We start from the raw sequence: 20355 nt of genomic DNA on the forward strand, positions 1-20355 counted from the left end.
GTCATGCCCCTCCCTACAGCTCCCACAGACGATGTCCGCCTGCAAAGGCATGAAACCGCTCCTGGAACTCCGTTCCGCACACATTCATCTTTTCTCTGCTCGCTGAAGAACGTCAGCCTGCAGCCATATGCACCACACATAGTTGGTGGTCTTACCATCAACTGCACCCACATCTCAGATGCTCGCCTTGCTCTTTGGTCTGAAAAGTCAGCCATCAGCCAGCAGACGTTTGAACACCTGCGTCAGAAGGACCCCCTTCTGGTCAGTGTGACACGTAGCCATCGGCTCTTGTCACCTACTTGGCCGCAGAGGCTCCTGAAAGCGCCAGAGGTCTGCTCTCTGACTATCCAACTTGGAGCAAGACAGCTCACACATACATTCAGCATCATACCACAGCTTGATCCACCTGCACTCATTGGAGCAGATCTGCTGGTTCGACTAGGTGCCCAGCTGGACACTTGCAATCAAGTCCTTTGGGCCCGGGCCACACCTTCCTCTGAGCCTCGCTCAGAAGGCCGTGAACACTTGCTGTCCGGACAGACCATTCCACAGGCCTGCCGTGCAGTGGTTGAGGCCAGCACGGTTCTGCCCCCACTGGTCAAAGGAGTGCCTGTCCGTCTAACTCTGATGAAGCATCAGAAGCTGCCAGGCACACAGACCTTCTTCCAGCCATCACCACACTTCTTGGAGCTCAACTTAGCCGTCTGTGGCACGCCACTCTTGGAGCTGAACAATCGTTCTGCGTACTTGTTGGTCGAAAATCCGACCCAGAGTCCTATCCACCTGCCGGCAGGAAAGCCCTTGGGCATGCTGATAGATAGCTCATTCCATGACTTCGAACTTTCAGTCCCCGTGATCGGACAACTTCCGTTGTTCTTGAACGACAGACAGGTTGGTGTAGACACATTCAGTACTTTCCCTTCACAAATGATTACCATCAAGCGGCATGAAGCCCTTCCTGAGGAACCTATTTGCAGTGCAACCTTAGATACTGACTGCGGTCAGTGTCTAACGGTTTTTGCAATAAATACTCAACCCTCTGAGTCACCGGTTGAAAGCCCGGAACATCAGAGACCCTCCTCCTCTGAACCTTATGACGGCTTCGAGGCCGAAGTCAGCCAGCAGCTTGACAAAGCGGATGCGCTGGAGTCAGAGGAGCAGAGAGCAGAGCTTAGAAGCCTGTTCTACGAGTTTCAGTCCGTCTTATCCAGGGACTCCCTGGACTGTGGACTCACAAACCTGCATACGGTTCGCATTCCAACGAACCCGAATGCCCCTCCTACTTTTGTACGTCAGTACAAGATTCCCCTCGCTGCTTATGAGTCGATCCAGGAGATCCTCGATCAGCTGAAGGAGAAAAACATCATCAGAGAGTGTAACTCCACTTACAACTCTCCCATCTGGCCGGTTCTGAAACCGACTGGGAAATGGCGTCTCACCATAGACTATCGCGCACTGAACAAACAAGTACCTCTCTCCAGGTGGCCTATGATCCATTTAGATCAGGAGCTAGCCAGAGTCAGAGATGCTCGTTTCTTCTCTACGGTTGACGTAGCCAACGGCTTCTGGACCATGAAGGTTGAGCCGGCGGACCAGTATAAACTGGCTTTCTCCTTTGGAAATCGCCAATATACTTGGAACCGCTGCCCCTTTGGCTACTCTAACTCACCTGCCGAGTTCAACATCTTCCTCCACAAAGCCATGTCAGATGCTGCTTCCAGAGGGAACCTCATATATGTCGATGACATCTTGATGAGGAGTCGAACCTTCGAGGAGCACCTGGCCGAACTCCGTCACGTGCTGCAACAGCTCGCTGACGCCGGAGCTAAATTGGCGATTCTCAAGGGACAATGGTGTCGAACCAAAGTGGAGTATGTTGGACTGCTGGTTGGCCCTAATGGAGTCGAGCCCCAAGCGGGACGCATTAGAGCCATTCAGGACATCAAAGCCCCAGCTAATCTGACCGAACTCAGGAGCTTCCTCGGAGTCTGCAACTACTCCAGACAGTTCATTGAGGAGTACGCTGAAACAGCGAGGCCCCTCACCGAGCTACTTCGGAACGACACACCTTTCGTGTGGGACAGACCCCAAGAACACTCCTTCCAGTTCCTAAAACAGAAGTTGGCGTCCGCACCCTGTCTGGCTTACCCAGACAAGGATAAAGAGTTCTACATAGAGGCTACTTTCTCCTCTCACTGCCTGAGCGCTGCTTTGAAGCAGAAACACGATCAGGACATGAGAGTTGTGGCATACGCCAGCAAGCCTCTGAGCAAGGTGGAACTCCAGTTCTCAGACTGCGAGAGAGCTCTCCTCTCTACAGTCTGGGCCGTCGAACACTTTCGTAGTTACATCGGTGGACAGAAAGTGATCATTGAAACGTGTCATCAGCCTGTCACCTTCCTAAACAGCCAGCGTCTGCGCGAAGGAAGAGTGTCAAACAGCCGCATTGCGACGTGGATGATGGTGCTCCAAGGATACAACATTGAGGTCAAGTATGGTCAGAACACCAAGCTAGCGCTAGGACAAGGGCTAGCAGGCTGCCAGCACTGTGACTCTGACTCCGTCATGGGCCCCCTGGACACACCTGCCGCAGTCTACCCAACCGCATCCAATCATCGCTACTTTGATGAGAATGTTTGCCAAGGGCTTCCGAAAGTTTACACTGACGGATGCGCCTACCTTCACGAAGGCCAGCTCCGTGCCGGGGTTGGAGTCGTTTGGGTGGACTGTGACACTAAGCAACCAAATCACTACCGGTTGGGCCAAAAGTCTAGTCAGTACGCCGAAATTGCTGCAGTGTTGATAACCCTCCAGCAGGCGGCAGCCTTGGACATCACTCAAATCGTCCTTTGCTCTGATTCAAACTACGCTAGACACAGCTTCATCTCTCACTTCCCCATGTGGAAGGAGAACCACATGAAAAACGCCAGGAACAGAGACGTGAAACACTCGGAGTTATTCCTAGCGTGTGATCTGCTCACCACTGAGAAAGGCATAATGGTCTACTGGAAAAAGGTCAAAGGTCACTCCAGGACCCTAGGTCCAGAGAAAGATGGTAATGACGAAGCTGACCGCCTTGCTAAGCTCGGTGCTGACCAGGGAACCTGCTGGGAATTCAAAGACGAGTGGCTTCCACCCAAGGCCGTTCACAAGGTCTGCGCGATTACTCGTCGCCATGCTAAACAGGCAGACGAACCTCGGACCGTTGAGGTACCCGTGTTTCTAGGCAGACAACCACAGGACGCGGACTTAGTCACCATGCAGGAACAAGATCCTGACCTGAAGCTCATCCGCGAGCTTCTCCAAAAGGGCCCGATGTCTAAACAACCATCACCACCTATTGGTGCAAGCCAAGATTTGGTAAACCTGCATCGTCAACTCACGCACCTGAAACTACAAAACGATTTGTTAGTTTACATGCGTGACGATCACAGCCCGCCGCGCTGGGTTGTTCCACTCGACCACAGAGGAGTGATGCTTGCCTACGCCCACGACACTCCGGTTGGAGGTCACCGCGGAGCAAAAGCTACCCTCGCGTCACTGACAGAAGTAGCATATTGGCCGTCGATGTCCAAGGACGTACACAGCTATGTCCAAGGCTGCCTCATCTGTGCCCAGTTTCAACCCTCCCAGCCGCTTGCTAGAGCACCACTGCAACGCAGGGGAATAACCTTCCCTTGGTCCCACCTGCAGATCGACTGGGTTGGACCGGTTCCCAAATCGGCAAGAGGAAACAAATATATGCTAACTGTAACTTGCAGTTTCACAAAGTGGGTTGAGTGCCTTCCAGCGCCAAACGATACAGCCGTCACAACCGCTGTACTGCTGATTAACCACGTTTTCAGTCGATGGGGACTTCCACTCTGCATTGACTCTGACCGAGGAACTCATTTCACATCCAGTGTAATGACGTCCCTGTTTGAACTTCTGGGAGTGGAAGTGAGATTCCACCTTCCCTATCACCCACAGTCATCCGGACAGGTCGAACGGATGAACCGCACGGTCGTCTCTATGCTCAAAAAGTACGTCTGCTCCACTGGGAAGGACTGGGACGTCAAGCTCCCTCTGGTCCTGATGGCCATACGGTCCACTCCACAGCGATCCACTGGGGTTACGCCCTTTGAGATGATGACCGGCAGACTGATGACTCTACCACTGCACCTCCTGTATCACCCAGAGGATGTCAGTGTTGCCACTGCCTATACCGCTCATCAGTATGTGGCAGACTTGAAAACACACCTCAGAGCTACGTTCGCGCACGCTCAGAAGAAACTGGAGACCAACGTAGAAGGCGCTAAAGCCTACTACGACCAAAAGACAACCAGCCGCGAATACGAGGTGGGTGACAAAGTATTCTACTTTCGGTTCGCCCAACCGGCACGCAAACCTAAGAAGTTCCTGCCCTGCTGGTCAGGACCATTTGAGATCGTGGCAAAACTCTCTCCAGTTGCATACAGGTTACGCATCACCAAAGCGAGACAGGAGCCTGTCTACAAATGGGTACATGCAAACCAAATCAAACCCTACGTCAAACCATCCCCGCGGGTACAGAGACCAGACTCCCCGCAGGAGGTAGACGTAGTCGCTACATAGTTCTATGCATGGAAATGAAAAAGGGGGGGAAGTGCACGTTTAACCCACTAACATGTACTAACCGACAAAGAACCAGGCCCCCCCCCCCCCCCCGCCGTCACTTTCACTAACCAAGAGAAACTCCTTCCTAGACCGCTAACAGGATGTACCTACTAAAACCTTACAGGGTGCTCTGGTACCTATTCTAGGCTCTGATTAATGAATCTCTACGTGCAATCAAGACTTTGTCTGAAACCATACCTCAGGATATTGTGTACACACGAGTGGTGAGAGATTTGAGGTAGGACCTGCTCAGGGAAGTAAGTTCCACGCTGGACAGCTTGGTTGAAAGTCGTATTTCCCCGTACTTGGTACCACTGGACCTGCTCAAAGTTAGCTTGACAGCTGCTACCCCTCTACTGTGCACCTTTCACCAATCCACCTAGCGTACAGCCTAGGTAGTGCAATTCCCATTCACGTTGATGCAGAAAAATTAGAACTCGGTTTCCTGTTACATGTTCCCATAATTGTGACACCTCACATCTATAGGTTTAAGTCGATGCTTAACATTGGTATTTGAAAGGACGGTAGGCATTTCCACTTTGAACTAGAAACCTGGCACTCCATCACCTCAACCTCGAACAGCATGACTCAGAGATTGAGATCATGGACGCTTTCCGGGGTTGTAACTTTGCCTTCGATTTAGAAATTGACCAACAATTACTGATTGAAGGAACCAAATTTGCTAAGTTCACACAAAACCCGCGTGAACTTACTTTGACGCCCAAGACGCTACATTGACACAGATTATACGACTTTAATCTGCACATTGGTCGCCCTGGGGATGGAATGGCTCATCACGGCCGTGATAGCTTATTCCGCCTACAGGCGTGTTAATAAACTCCAAGATAAGATGCACTTGCTCACCTACGGTGTGCCTCGTAACCGCGTTCGGGGAGACTCCAAGCGTTAATGTACCACACCTGTCTAAAGGGGGTGAGCAACGTTTTTTTTATTATTTTGTAACCCTAAGAGTAGTTCTCATTTTAGTCTACCTCACATATTTATCTGAGTGTTGCAGTATGTCACATTCTTTATAAGCTACACACTGAATGTATGACCTAAGAATGTATTTTATGAGACCTCAAGGTTGCTATGAATTTTCTTGGATGTTATATGTTACATGTTTTTTTTTGGGGTTTTCTGTATTTTTGTTTCTTACTTGGTCACATATTGACTAGTGGTTATGTGCCGGCCCAGCTCAGTCTGTCAATGACTCTGTCTGACACACCAGCACATTGTAGTACCTCTTAGTTTTATGGTCCTTGTTTTAGCCCAAAGACTGTCCTGATCCACCCTTTGGACCAAAAAGGGGGGAATCTTGGGACCACATAGGTCAATGCGCGTTTGCGAACTATGGACCTCGTACATCACCGCGTGCTCCATAAACTGAACTGTATGGCCGGCGGTGAGATGCCTTTGTGTCCACTCGTGGAGTTAACCGCCCACCGACCTTCCTCCTTCTACACTACTACCTCTCGCATGGACGACATCATCATTGCGTACCACCTGCGTGAGTGGCTTCTTCTCGTTATGCGCGTTGGGGACTATCCCGTTTCCTATCCTCTTTGTGCCTGACCAGGATCAAAGACCAAAGGCGCCAGGATCCAAGACAAAGACCAAAGACAAAGGCGTCCAAGGAGACCAACGTCCTAAGGGACAAACCCACCTGTGCTTCCGACAATCAAGTCGACCTACGTTCATGAGGAACAAACCCATATGTGCTTCCGACGATCGAGCTTTGGGCGCGATCCCCGAAACCAAAAGGGGGAATGTTGAGGGTCTGACCTCATGAGGAAATTACTATGCAGTGATTTTCTCCAAAATGACTGTGCTTAAATTGCTCTGAAAAGCAAATAATCACATCAGCGCCAAGAAACTTCATTTCCCATGATGCTTTGCACACGGAAGCATTGTGATGACGTCACCGCCTAGTACCAGAAACACGATCTGCGGGAGGCGGGAGCTTGGAGCTTTCCCGCGACTTCAAAGACTATAAATCATGAATGAGACAAAGAAACCTCGTTCTTTTGCCCAGGATACCTGGCGGTGAGGACACGCTTGTCGAACGCTCCGACTTCTTTGAGCACGCGGAAGCTCTAAGAGCCAAGTTGAGCCCACGGGACCGCTGATCTGCTCGTTTCTGCTCCCCTCCAGCTGATGTTTGAGGACACAGAACCCGCGGAGGGAAACAACAACTCCATCCAGCTCTCAGAAACGCTGTAAGTTGTCAAACTCAGCCCAAAAGGAACTTCGTTTTCTTTGTGTCCAGCCGTGGAGAAACACTCGTGGAGCCAAACAACGGAGAAAGCATCAAACCGGCGGATGACGCTGGAAACTGCGGAGAAAAACGGAGAACCGTCAAGTCATAACAGCGGGGGACGCCTTGCTGCTTTGGTGATCAGAAAACTTATTTTTTCTCCTTTTCTTCTCCCGTTTCCTCTATAGTCCAGAATAAGCAATAAAATCGCGCTATTGCTTAAAAAGTAGCTTCGTGTTTTCCTCTTTCGTCCCAAACACGTCCGTCGGGTCATTTTGAAGAATAAACTGCTTATTGATCATTGTTTGGTATCTTAAAATGGTTTCTGTCATGGCCAGGCTGAAACTAAAAGATATTAATTTGTGATTAATCTTTTGTGTTGTTTCATGATCTTTTGAAATGTTTTGAGTGATTTAAGGTTAAGTTACTACTGATTCTAAGTGCTTTGGAAGTTAAAGTGCAAGTTGCCACCCACACTTTAGCCAGACAAAGGGGTCAGCCATCTTGTATTCAAGACTCCATTTTGAATCCATACACACGCACACACACACACACACACACACACACATACACACTACTCCTTTGTGAGAACAAAGGACCCCATTCATACATCCTCCATCACATGCAAACACATCCATCTTCAATCATATCACACGGTTATTATTCATCTATTCCACTGTTTATTCATTTGACAAATTGTTAATTAAATGTTATAAAATTCAGATTTTTGTGTCCAGTAGCTTTGTTGTGTCGAAGAGAAGTCTCTGCTCCAAGGATTCTACGAACTTCAAGAAAGACTGATAAGAGTTTTGGATTCAATTTTTCCCCGGAAAAAGGGGAATGGTGCCCCGTATATCTAAGAATATCTTAATTAATTAATAAATCAGTAAATATTCCCATATTTACAGAATTTATTGAAGAATCCAAAAGTAAGTTGAAGCTTACTAATTGTTCGCTCCTAATAACCCCAACAGTTGATACAAAACATGTTATGACGTTGTTTGCACTAAAGACCTCTCACATAAAGTGATTCAGCAATTCTACTGTTGACATTTTCAATACTGTTACAAGTCATCCTCCCAAACTAGCTGACTCTTTAATAAACACTACGTCTCAGGGTTGACTTGTAATTCTATTTGTGCGTGAGCGTGACTCCAGTCTGAGCTTACACCTCTGTGAGCTAATCAGCGATCATCTTTACCTAGATTTAGACTCTGGCAAACATACTTTAGCAGCACAAAGGAAGACTCTTGTTATAACTTCACCACAACTCAGTCACCTGCAGCTTATGCTATGCCCAGGTTAAAGACTTTAAGTTTAAATGTAAACCTCTTGGAGCGGGATCAAAAAGTAACCAGCGCCTCACCTTTCAGCTGTTACACGACACGATTGGAGACCCCAGGCTGGAGATTCCGTTTAAAGCCCCTTATATGAAGGAGCAAATATTTTATTTTATATGATGAAGTAAAAATATTCCAGATTTCCCGACGCAGCGGGTCAGATCACTCAACCGTTACAGTTGTCCTCCGAACTCTTCTCAAACACCCAAAAAGCCCGAGAGATAAAAAAGCCCCTTCCCCCCGGAGCCCTCACACTTTTATCCTCTTCAACTCTCTCCTCCTGGCCCCCCTTCCGTCTCCATGGCAACCCCTGCCTCGGAAGCATTCCCCGGCCTTGGGTCTTCTCCCAGCCCCCTCCGGTATCAGCCAGATGGGCGGGGGTCTTCCCTCCTCCTTCTTCCTTCTTCAGCTCAGATCAAAGGAAGTCAAACATAAACATCTCCATCCCCCTGAAGTTCTTATCACATCCTGGGCTACACCATAAAAAGTCGATACAAGGTTAAACTACAACATAAATTTGTCATTGATAGAAGATTAGTTGAAACACACACAACATTTATGGCAGCATGAGATCAGGAGTCAAATCACCACACACAGACCTCTAGCTGAACCCTGAAGCCTGGTTTCACTAACATACAGATTTGAGATGTAATCCAGAACTGCTATTATATAATAAGACAGGTCTGGAGGAATCGAAAATCTTTATTCAACACCCCCCTTGAAACCAAGCTTCGTTAAATGGCATAAACTGCGGGAAATACTGCATATTCAAATTTCCTGGATACAAGTAAACATGTGGATTTATTGCATTCATCACTGGTGGTACTATGGCCTGGACAGACGGAGCGGCCTGAAGCTGCCGACGCAGATCGAACTCCGGAGGGCTCACTTCCTGCATCGGAACGTCCACTTTAGCAGGTGATGGTTGCATCCTGACCACACGCCTTGGCTCTTCGCCCTCCTGCACGTAGTCGTTGTGGGGTGTACTGATCCAGCACCAATCTACGTCGCCTTCTCTGAAATGTGAGAGTTGACAGGGCAAGCGTGTCTGGCCCCGGGACACATCGCGCCTGACACAATCAAAATGCTTAACTAGAGTCGAGCGTGTAATTCTCTGAAGAATCTTCTCCCTCCTCGCCACTCGAGTCCCTTTATGACTGGTACCATCAGAGACCAACACAATACGTTCCCAAACATGTGCATTCCACGGTCCATTCGGGTTTATCCTTACAGGTTTACCATCCACCAGCCCGTAAAGTGAAACTCTCTTGGGTGGCATCACCCCAGGCTGACGTCGCTTGTTCACCAGCGGCTTCTGTCCACTGGGTGCCAGCACCAGCATCTCCTGAGAGTCTGGGCCAGGCATTAGATCCTCTGATTCATCAACCTAAAAACACACACAGAGACACTAAACAGACCTTGGTTCTGGTACCAGTCACACATGACCTTTATGACCCCACTAGGGGTCAGCAGCACCCTACCATCCTCTGTGAACTTGAGGTCAGGTCTTTCTCACAAAATGCAGCCAGACACTTCTTCATCATTAATTCTGTTAGTACAACACATCCATATAATGATATCAAACATGCCACTAATAGGTATGTAAAAATCCTAGAGACCTCTAATGCAGGTCACAGGTCTTCACTGCTTCCCGCAGGAATTACACAAGTTACAGCATGCAAATTAGTAACCACAATGAATAAGTGGGCCTTTCCATCCTGATCAGATAACAGGATGTACCAATCATTCTCCCATCATGCATTAAGCAGAAGTTATCACATCAACATTCCAAGAGTCCTCAGTTAGGCCTCTTGTGCATCTAATATTAGCATATCTCGCCGGTAAGATTAACCCAATAGAGACAGTCTTACCGAGGTAATCAGCACATCCTCATCTGCTTCTTCAAATACCTCACGTGGAGATTCTGCACGGGCCATGATTCCTTGAGAACTTTCTCTACAAGGGAGATGCTACCTGCGTGCAGCTCTGTTCCTCAGTGCCCGGCGTCCACGTGGTCCCAATCTAATTGACTCAGGAGGCCCTTCCTCCTGCCATCGGGGCTGATTAGCAGATCTCCTGTTGCAGCTGGCAAAACACTTCAAAAGATGCATGAGTTTAACACAAACAGATAACATCACCAGGACCCCTCCTACGATCACAGGGACCTTGGCGTAAACCCATAATTCAGAGATTATCAGAGAGGCAACACCCATTGCTCCCTGGGCGACCACCTTAACGGCCTCTCTGATACCTAAGGTTAATCCTTGGCCAATAATTTTAAAACCCTTCTGGACAAATTCCCAATCAGACATCCTAGCTCTTTCACTCAACCAACATGTGCCTGTCCGATTGGGAAAATGAAAGGAACCAGAACAGTTCTGCTCCCAACGACCCCCACCAACAGGAATCCATGCTTGAAAGGGCCATATACCCAAGTCGCTCCTGTATTCAACAGCATCTATGTCCTCCTGACAAAAACAAGCCTTGGGGCCTTTCGAGTTGGCAAAGTAACCCCATCCTACTCCTAATGATGGGAAATTCTCTGAGTCCCAGACGACGTAGCTGCTCCAATTTGAGTGCCACCAGTGGGGGTAACCGTGAGGGTCAACAAAGCCGCCCAGTTCATAAGGATTATACACATTTTTCCCATTTCTAACAGCAATTTTCGTAGCGGGCTGGGCCAAAGTTCTGAAGCACGCATCAGACCTACACCACCTGGTTAACAGAGAATTTCGCACCCAATGTGCTTCCCTGAATCGTAAAGCTTGTTCGCGATACGCATAATCATACTCCAAGTCTCGCAGCTCTCCAGTATAATGCCCCCATGTCATATTCATAAACCGAAACTTTGAATAAGCTGGGGTGGAGTACAAATCATCTAGATGCGGACCTTGAGATCGGACCATAGTCAGTTCTATTAAACTGCCATGTTTCTCCATCCTCACGAACGGAGGAGTCATATTTACACCTTTTTTCACATTTACATCTTTAATCGTTGGGACTGTAGCTGGGTTCAACAACGCCAGTAAATTAGCCATCCAAAAGATTGTAGAGCCGAGTCTCTCTTTAGGCCTGCATTCTAACACCCCTTCTGTCAGATTGGTAGCCCACCATTGTCCAAAAAGGACATCGTACTCTGTCACTCGCCCTGGCTTATCGAACCCGTTCGGGGCAAAATGTCCCATTAAGCCATGAACATCCTCCGTCCACATTTCATATGACACATTCAGAGCCCATCTCTTCGATGTGCTATTCACAAGCCATGCATCATGACTCGTTTTCGGAATCATACCAGGAAAAGGACCTCGTACATGTCCACCTAAGGACATTAACTTCCATATATAATTATTCCACCATGTTCTGGGGTATTTTGGGTCACTAGTTAATTTCTTAATACATCTCCACACGCTATCCGCCTCTCCTTTGTCCCAGGCCAGACGTGGGATGATCATAAAATATTCTGTCATTCCATCTATCAAGCTCCTGTTCAGCACATGCGGAGCATGAATGAAGTTTAATTTAACTCCCTTTGGGGTTACATGCAATGTCATGGGTAACAGTTGTTTTCCCTTTCCTAAAGGGATCATTTTGTAAGCTGAAAAAGCTTTGGTTCTGTCCAACCAAATACTCTGTGGACTAGGAAGCCTGTGGCCTTTCGTCTGCTCTTTAGCAGCACGCGTCTGCCTCCTCAAGTGAGGGGTCACAGCCGTGTCTGCGTCTTGTGGAGCAATCAGCTGCGACATGGGGGGTAGGGAACCCCCCTCCATTGCCCAGCTATCATTCCCAGCTGCAGTTCCATTCGGGAACGCAAGGAGTCTGAATATCATGCAATCAGAAACCTTATCAAAACCAGTTATATATTCTCCCCAGACAGTTAGTACCCCAAAATGGTAGATTTTAGTAATACATTCCACAGGTTGTACATCAACTGTGAAATCCCACACTTTAAGCTTTCCTTCCTCCCATCCTAACAGCCCATAAGTAGAATTATGGCTGTCGGTGACATTATTAAGCTGCTCTAACCACATCAGCCAGCCGGTAGATGTGGGGCTACAGGCCTCGCCTGGATCAGGGATTGGACAGCCCTGTGTAACAGCCTTACAATATTCCATCCACTGAGTGGCATTAAAGTTCTCCTCGTGAGGAGTCAAGCACGACACTCTAGGCAGGTCTAGGGTTCCTGGTCGCTTGTGAACCCACCCTTTAACCACAGCCGTGGTCTTGAGTGTTACAACTCGTGAAACAGGCATTGAGATGAAAGATATCGCTACCACACAGATTAATAAGCCGATACAACATAAGATACCTCCTCTCCAACTCTCCCAGCAAGTCTTATCAGGAGGTCGTGTGAGGAGCCGATCTAGCTCCTCCTCCTCCCACTCTCCGCAGGAATCCATGAATCTCTGCTGCCTGTAGAGACGAGGAGAATTAGGCAGAGAGCTTCATCATACACATTTTTCTTAATTCACCTGTGGCCTTGGCGCAGCCACGGTGTCCCTTGTAAATAGCCTGGGGGTCTCCGCGTGCCGATCCCACTCCAAGTTTACTGCTATTAAAACACCATCACTCTTCTTGAGTGAGTCTCTCCAGACATCCAGCTTCCTCCAGCCTTTTTTTGTTTTAACTAATACTTGCGTCTGACTTCTGGTTATTGACAAGTCATTACATGTTGGTACAGTAGCTGAGGTGTACCAATCCTTATCTGTTGTCTCATGACGAACCTGTCTCCTTTCCCACTCGTCAGTGGTTATAGGAAACTTGCCTCGCCTGTCTCTCCAACACAGCTGTGGTTCAGTAGCTTCCCACAGCACCTTTCCCCAAGGTGAGAAAGTTTCACTCAAACTCCCTCCCTTTCTAGTACACACTATTTCTTTAAAGCAATTCTCCCAATATGCCTGGGAGCATGTCAAGCCTGACAGGTGACTCATCTCAGGAACCAGCAACACCACAGGGTAAATTCGCACCCCACATGAACTTGAACAACTGGAGAGTCTTCCTTTGTCCACTCTACAACATTTTCTAGATTCATCAACACTATGATGATCCAAACGACCAATCCTTGTTTTGCCTGCTTTACTCATCCAACAATCCCCACACCACGCCACTTTCATCACACCATGTAATTCCACAACGTTTGTGGGTGAAGGATTTTTTCTCAGAACTTTGTCTTTAAGAAATCTCGGGCCTTCCCATTTTATCTCAGCAACCTCATTGCCACAGTTTGCGCATGTACCCGGTCTGTAAACTGACCAGCTGAAGCACTCCTCATCACAACTTTGCCCTTGTACTTTACATAATGTGATCCCCCCTGAACTTGATGCACTCAGCAGCCATATTGGGGATGAAATTCCCCCTTCATTTAGTGGGACCCACTTCTTTACAGTCTCCAAGCCAGACTGTTTTCTGGTTAGGGGTTGCACATCTGATTGTGTTACCTTCCTGGTTCCCCTCAATCTTTTCAACTTTTCCATCCTGGGGTCTTTTATGCAGGAAGCTTCTCTCTTGTTCTCCCTGTAGAGAGACAGAGAGTGTGTCTTTAGCAGTTTCTTGTCTCAAAGGCTGTTCTAATAGAGCCTTATTAATGGCCAGAACTGCTCCTGGAGAATCCCATTCCTTCAAGTTCAAGGTTTTTATCGCCTCTTTAACGGTGCGAACTGCTCTCTCAGCCACTCCGTTTGTGTGTGGCTTGTAGGGGATGGACCACTGGATTATCAGTCCTTCATTCTCCCGCAGCTCCAGAACAACTTTATTTTTGAAATGTGGTACATTATCCATCCTGATAGCTTTTATTTGTGGATAACACATCAGGATTCTCGCTAGGCAATCTGCAATCCTTCCTGCTGTCATATTGGGCAAAGGGAACATACCTCATATACTCTCCCCCCTGTTCCCTTTGACCACCAGGAAATACTTATTGCCCCTTCGTGTTCTCTTCAGCTCTCCAATGTCACAAGAGACAGAGGTCAAGCCTTCTGGACCAATACGGTCGCCAACCACTTTCTCTGTGGGTTGTTTACCCAGCTCTAAGCATAGAGCGCAGTGTGATTTAACATCTCTCAGCACAGAGTCCAAATGGGGGATGCAAACTGCATTCTGCAAGCACCACTTCTTCAGCCTTTGAAGACCGGGGCGCCCCAGAGTTTAATGCAGTTTCTTCACCAGGTCGTGGTCAGACTCTGTACTGTCATGCAAAACCAATCTCACCATTCTGGCCTGCACCAGTCTGTCCACCGCAGCATTACCTCTGGCAGCAGAGGTGTCACTCAGTGTGTTGGCCGGCTGGTGTCGTACCTGGAAGTTGCCTTTTCTCAGCGCACATGATGTACCCATAGCTTCTAATACAGCTGTGAGCTCTGCTTTCTGAGCAGAACCTGCAATTCTCCCATTTCTCTGAGAGGTCCTCTTGTTATTTACATATTTAATCCATGCCCAGAATGCCATAACATCATTCTGTGTTTTTCTGTGTCTCTGTGCTCAAAAGCACAGTGACTGTTTTTACAAAGTTCAATGACCTCACTCACTCTCCTCTGTGAGCACACGGTCATTACTCATCAGTTTCACCCCCCTTGCTTCTAACCCCTCGCTTTAAGGCCTGGAGAGACTGCATTCTTTCTGACAGCTTTGGTATATTTTCACCATAAAACCCCAGCTTTCCAGCACTCCTTCAAGCTGCAGCAGGGTTTTTTGGCAGCGTGATGTTTTCAAAAACTTTCACATCTACCTTTCTCCCTTCAGGAGTGTATTGATATCCCAGAAACTTTATATGTCAGATCAACAAGTAACTCGTTCCAATCCTCCACCCCCCTGCCCATTGGATTCTGAGGCACACACGGGGGAGGGGTAGCTTGAATTACATATAGCTCTCCTTTGCACAATCCACAGTCATTTTTACTTTTTGGCAAAGTTAATAGTTTTCATCTCCCGTCTGAAAAGGGCTTTCTGTTTCTAATCAATCAAAGCTCCCTGAACAATCCTGTCCATTTCTTTATCCACATCTACAACAGCTCCTCTCACCACCACCTGAAAATCATGATCTGGCACAAGGCTTGCTGGATGAGTAAAACCAGACAGATTATTTTGCACAAGCTCCACTAAGTCTGAAATGCACAACCAACTAGCATATTTCGGCGCAGGCATGCATAAAGCGGGCATTTTATCATTGAACGCGGGTTGAAAATCGATATCTGACCCATCTGCTAGACGTGCTGAGCGTAACTCACCAACCTCTGTTAGAAAATACCGCTCGCACTCCAGCTGGGTCGTCACGAGCCCACAAGCTCTCAATATCAGCCATTCTCTCACCGCGTTCTTCCTCCCTCGCTTACTGCAGCCATCCCTAAATTTTCCCTCAGTTACACGAGTATCTTTACTCATAAAGATCACCTCGCATCAAAATCGTTGTCCTTTAAAGGCAGGGTGTGCGTGCACACACACCAGCAGCAACTTAGCTGTTCTGCCCCGGATTACGTCCACGAGGTCAGGAATTGCAACCTGCGACTTCATTCTATTTTGTGAGAATCTTTTACGAGGCCACTCACTTTCCTGCGTGTGAGAATTCTGCTAAGAGGTTCTCACAAAACCCCTTTGCGCCGTGTGCACCTGGTGGAGAGAAACGCACTTCTACGGAACCGATCCAACCGGACCAGTGCGTTCCAACACACTTCCAGCTACTGGACTTCAGAATCTAAACTCATAGGCTCCCTAAACGGCCCCCTTCGGCCAATATAGCCGGCTCCTTAGGGACAAATTGTCCGCCCTTGCGGACAATTTTCCCAGTTCCGGACTTTCTAAGCTCACAACAGGTTGTTTTCTACTCAACTGCGAAATCACAGCCCCACGTTATTGGGCGCCATGTTACAAGTCATCCTCCCAAACTAGCTGACTCTTTAATAAACACTACGTCTCAGGGTTGACTTGTAATTCTATTTGTGCGTGAGCGTGACTCCAGTCTGAGCTTACACCTCTGTGAGCTAATCAGCGATCATCTTTACCTAGATTTAGACTCTGGCAAACATACTTTAGCAGCACAAAGGAAGACTCTTGTTATAACTTCACCACAACTCAGTCACCTGCAGCTTATGCTATGCCCAGGTTAAAGACTTTAAGTTTAAATGTAAACCTCTTGGAGCGGGATCAAAAAGTAACCAGCGCCTCACCTTTCAGCTGTTACACGACACGATTGGAGACCCCAGGCTGGAGATTCCGTTTAAAGCCCCTTATATGAAGGAGCAAATATTTTATTTTATATGATGAAGTAAAAATATTCCAGATTTCCCGACGCAGCGGGTCAGATCACTCAACCGTTACAGTTGTCCTCCGAACTCTTCTCAAACACCCAAAAAGCCCGAGAGATAAAAAAGCCCCTTCCCCCCGGAGCCCTCACACTTTTATCCTCTTCAACTCTCTCCTCCTGGCCCCCCTTCCGTCTCCATGGCAACCCCTGCCTCGGAAGCATTCCCCGGCCTTGGGTCTTCTCCCAGCCCCCTCCGGTATCAGCCAGATGGGCGGGGGTCTTCCCTCCTCCTTCTTCCTTCTTCAGCTCAGATCAAAGGAAGTCAAACATAAACATCTCCATCCCCCTGAAGTTCTTATCACATCCTGGGCTACACCATAAAAAGTCGATACAAGGTTAAACTACAACATAAATTTGTCATTGATAGAAGATTAGTTGAAACACACACAACATTTATGGCAGCATGAGATCAGGAGTCAAATCACCACACACAGACCTCTAGCTGAACCCTGAAGCCTGGTTTCACTAACATACAGATTTGAGATGTAATCCAGAACTGCTATTATATAATAAGACAGGTCTGGAGGAATCGAAAATCTTTATTCAACAAATACCTTCCAGAATGAGCTGTTTCAGGGCTCTGTCACTTTAAGAAAACAAGTTGGAGCTGGCCACGCCCATCCGCATGGCAGCATAAAAGGATGTAAAAGGTGATTTTTGCATAAATTGTCTTCTCTAAAAGCTTTCTGAGCTTTTACTGAGTAAAGTCCTCAGACAGGAAGTGGCTTTACCCGCCAAAACAATAAGATGGAAGCATTTTTGTTTGCCTTTTATTGTTTGTTTATTGATGACTTCACTTCTGTTTCATTGTGTTTAAAGTGGTTTATGAATCCACTCAATCCTCCAAACCTCAGAGCAGAGGTCTCCATCAATCCTGCTACTCATGATTAGTTTTAGTTTAAACTGGTGAGCCATAACATTATGACCACTCACAGGTGAAGTAAATACCTGATGATTACACAGCAGATGCTGGAGGAACAAACATCTGGCTGCGGTGGGCCTTTAAGGAGCTCTGATCTGGGATGGCTCAACAGCTGGCATCTCCAAATCTGCAGCTTTTGTGGGACGTTCCTGGTCAGCAGTGATCAGAACCGACCACAGCTGGCTCCCGTCATGTCCTTTTATCCACGCTGATGATACAGTCCTCCTATCACTGCTGTCAGGCTCCTCACAACACCACAGACCTGCTCTTCAGGAGTTTGTAGAGTGGTGTGACAGCTCCAAACTTGAACTGAATGTGAGCAAAACCAAAGACATGGTGGTGACCTTCTGCAGGAGGCAGAGGGATCCGGCTGCTTCAGTAACCACCATTATCCATGGGAACCCAGTGGAGGTAGTGGAGGAGTACAAATATCTGGGAACCACCTTTGACAACCTCCTGAAATTCTCTGCTAACACAGAGGAGATTCTCAGGAAGTGCCACCAACGGCTATATCTCCAAGCTCAACTCCTTTGGAGTCAGCTCCTCAGTCATGATGACTTTTTACTGTGCCTTCCTGGAAAGCATCATGACCTTCTCCATCACTTGCTGGTTCTACTCCCTTAGCCTCCAGAACAGGAACAGACTGCAGCACACTGCATCAGTGTGCTCCAAAATCGTTGGCCTGCCTGTCAGAACTCTTGCTCAGGTTTTCTGTCAACAAGCCCTGAGACAGGCAGCCAAAATCCTCCACAACCCCTCTCACCAGCGTTGCCAGATCCAAAATCCCACAATATTGTACAAAGAGGCCTAAATTATCGTTTTTCAGTACAAATTATCGTACATTATAAATTTGATAATAACGTTCTATAAATGACTTCTCACTCCAATATAATATAACAAAGAAGGTGTTTTATATAACCTTACAGTTTCTCGCGAAAGTAGGCCCTATCGATGTGATTGGGCTATTTATTGTACAGATCCAGAGTCAGTTTTTGTAATAGACACAATAGCATAAACCTGTAAGCACTGAGGTGAAATCTGACTTCAGAACAGTTTAAAATTATGTAATTGACTTGGGAATGCCACAGCAAAAAACGGTGTTACTAGATGCAATGTGAAATTATCGTACATTTGAGGATTTTTGAAACTATTGATCGTACAGAGCCCAAAATTATGGTACAAATACGATAATTATCGTACATCTGGCAACACTGCCTCTCACATTCTTCACTCTGCATTTCAATGGCTCCCCTCTGGGCGACGCCTACACTGCATTTCCTGTAAGACTGAGAGGAGGAGAGCCACCTTTGTCCCCAAAACCATTCTGCTCTTTAACTCCAGCAGATAAGACCATCCCCCGATAAACCCTCTCCTTGGGCTCTCCATATATTTAACTTTTATACAGACGACACTTTAGTCACTTTATTCACTTACTCAGTGTTTTTTTGTGTGCATACTTTACTGTTTTATCCATCTTCTTGCTGCTTAATTACGTCCTTATTGCCTATTTATTCAATGTTTGTATGTCCAACATCATGCTGCTCTGCTGTTATTTTTTTTTATTGCCCCTCGGGGATAAATAAAGTTTTTCTGATTCTGAAACAGCTGTTTGAACCACTTTGAACTTGTTTCAGCAGAAAGAGTTCAGCCCATGTAACTCATCACTGACGTCGGAATCTGTTAAAAAATAAACACGTTTGATGAGTCTTAACTCTGAAAAGGGAGAGCTTCTGCATCCAGCTCTGCTCCTTCAGCACCACAAACCAGAGCAGCACCACCTCCGTTACTGCAGAAGATCCGATCTGTCGGTCCGGCTGCAGCTCCATCCTCACATCCATTATCGTGACAAGATGCTAGGATCCTTTAACTCCTCCTCCTGAGGTAAAAGTGTATTTATGGTGACTCAAAAAGACAGATGTTGGATTTCCAGTTTTTCTCAATAGGTGGGTTTCATGTGACGTAATCACCAGCGCGCGCAAATTCGTCGGAGGGCAGGAAGTGAAGTGGAATACAGCAATTTAGCAATCGCAACGGTAAAAATGCCTATGTTTGGTGTTGTTTATGGTTGCTCCAATCGCTCTAACCGAGAAAAAAATAAAATATTTTTTTAGAGTACCGAAGGTTGTCGTTCACAGAGGCGACAAGTATAAAAAGCTTACAGAACAACGTCGGAAAAAATGGATTTTAAACCTACGCCTGCGGTCAGCAGGAGCAGAGTCTGACAATGCCCGCGTCTGCGGTGACCACTTCCTCCAAGGTATATTAACAGCTAACGTTGTTTTATGGCGGTGTTTAAATACCGCAATGTTAGTTCTATTGTAGTGATTACTTGTAGTCTTAATATGAACATTATGCGACTTTTTAGGCCGCCCTAGCTCCATAGATGAGGTTGAGTCGGAAGACTGGGCTCCAACGGTCAACCTCGGTTACCAGAAGTCTAAGGCCAAGTCAGAAGCCTCTCTTCAACGGGATCAGAGGATGAAGCTAAAGGAAGACAAACAAAACGGTATGATTGTGCAGAAACTCTGTTGGATCTTCAGATACCAGACAAGCAGAGAGTTGAGAGCTCCGAACCAACGCTGACACCTGACCACCCACAGTCCGAGCGCATCGGTGTGATTGAGACGTTTAATGATGGAGGTACGTTTTTTTTAATGTTTATACTGCAGATGTGGTTAAGAATCTAAAACAGCATACAAAATATAATGTAAACATAACCTGCAATGTCGTCACAGCTGCCCTGGGGCGCACTGACTGAGACAACAGACAACATCTTTATTTTTTAACATATTTCTGCAATACAGATTCAGTAAATGATGTCAGGCGTACCCTAAATCTAGATACAAATACTGATTTCTTCCAATAATCTTATCAAAACATAGTAATGTCTTAACTTAATGCTTATACA

General features: G+C 47.1%; 2 protein-coding genes across 2 annotated transcripts; both read right to left on the bottom strand.

The window, feature by feature from the left end:
• Positions 1-8302: 8302 nt before the first annotated feature.
• LOC129161156 (uncharacterized) lies at positions 8303-10234 on the bottom strand. The gene is made up of 2 exons (XM_070551362.1): positions 10104-10234; positions 8303-9619 (listed from the first exon to the last, which is right to left on the bottom strand). Exons 1-2 carry the CDS (start codon positions 10167-10169, stop codon positions 8939-8941), a joined length of 747 nt encoding a protein of 248 aa, XP_070407463.1. The 5' UTR covers positions 10170-10234; the 3' UTR covers positions 8303-8938.
• Positions 10138-17063, bottom strand: LOC129156979 (uncharacterized). Its single transcript, XM_070551361.1, has 2 exons — positions 16389-17063; positions 10138-12642 (listed from the first exon to the last, which is right to left on the bottom strand). The coding sequence occupies exon 2, from the start codon at positions 12627-12629 to the stop codon at positions 10203-10205; it is 2427 nt and encodes an 808-aa protein (XP_070407462.1). The 5' UTR covers positions 12630-12642; positions 16389-17063; the 3' UTR covers positions 10138-10202.
• Positions 17064-20355: the final 3292 nt, after the last annotated feature.

Source organism: Nothobranchius furzeri, chromosome 5, assembly GCF_043380555.1.
Source record: "Nothobranchius furzeri strain GRZ-AD chromosome 5, NfurGRZ-RIMD1, whole genome shotgun sequence".
NCBI classification, from domain to species: Eukaryota; Metazoa; Chordata; class Actinopteri; order Cyprinodontiformes; family Nothobranchiidae; genus Nothobranchius; species Nothobranchius furzeri.

Excerpts from the sequence above, each read along its gene's own strand:
- LOC129161156 (XM_070551362.1), bottom strand. The coding sequence starts at position 10,169 with ATGGCCCGTGCAGAATCTCCACGTGAGGTATTTGAAGAAGCAGATGAG. Across the intron at positions 9,620-10,103 it reads AGGATGTGCTGATTACCTCG|GTTGATGAATCAGAGGATCT; the intron begins GTAAGACTGTCT and ends GTGTGTTTTTAG.
- LOC129156979 (XM_070551361.1), bottom strand. The coding sequence starts at position 12,629 with ATGGATTCCTGCGGAGAGTGGGAGGAGGAGGAGCTAGATCGGCTCCTC.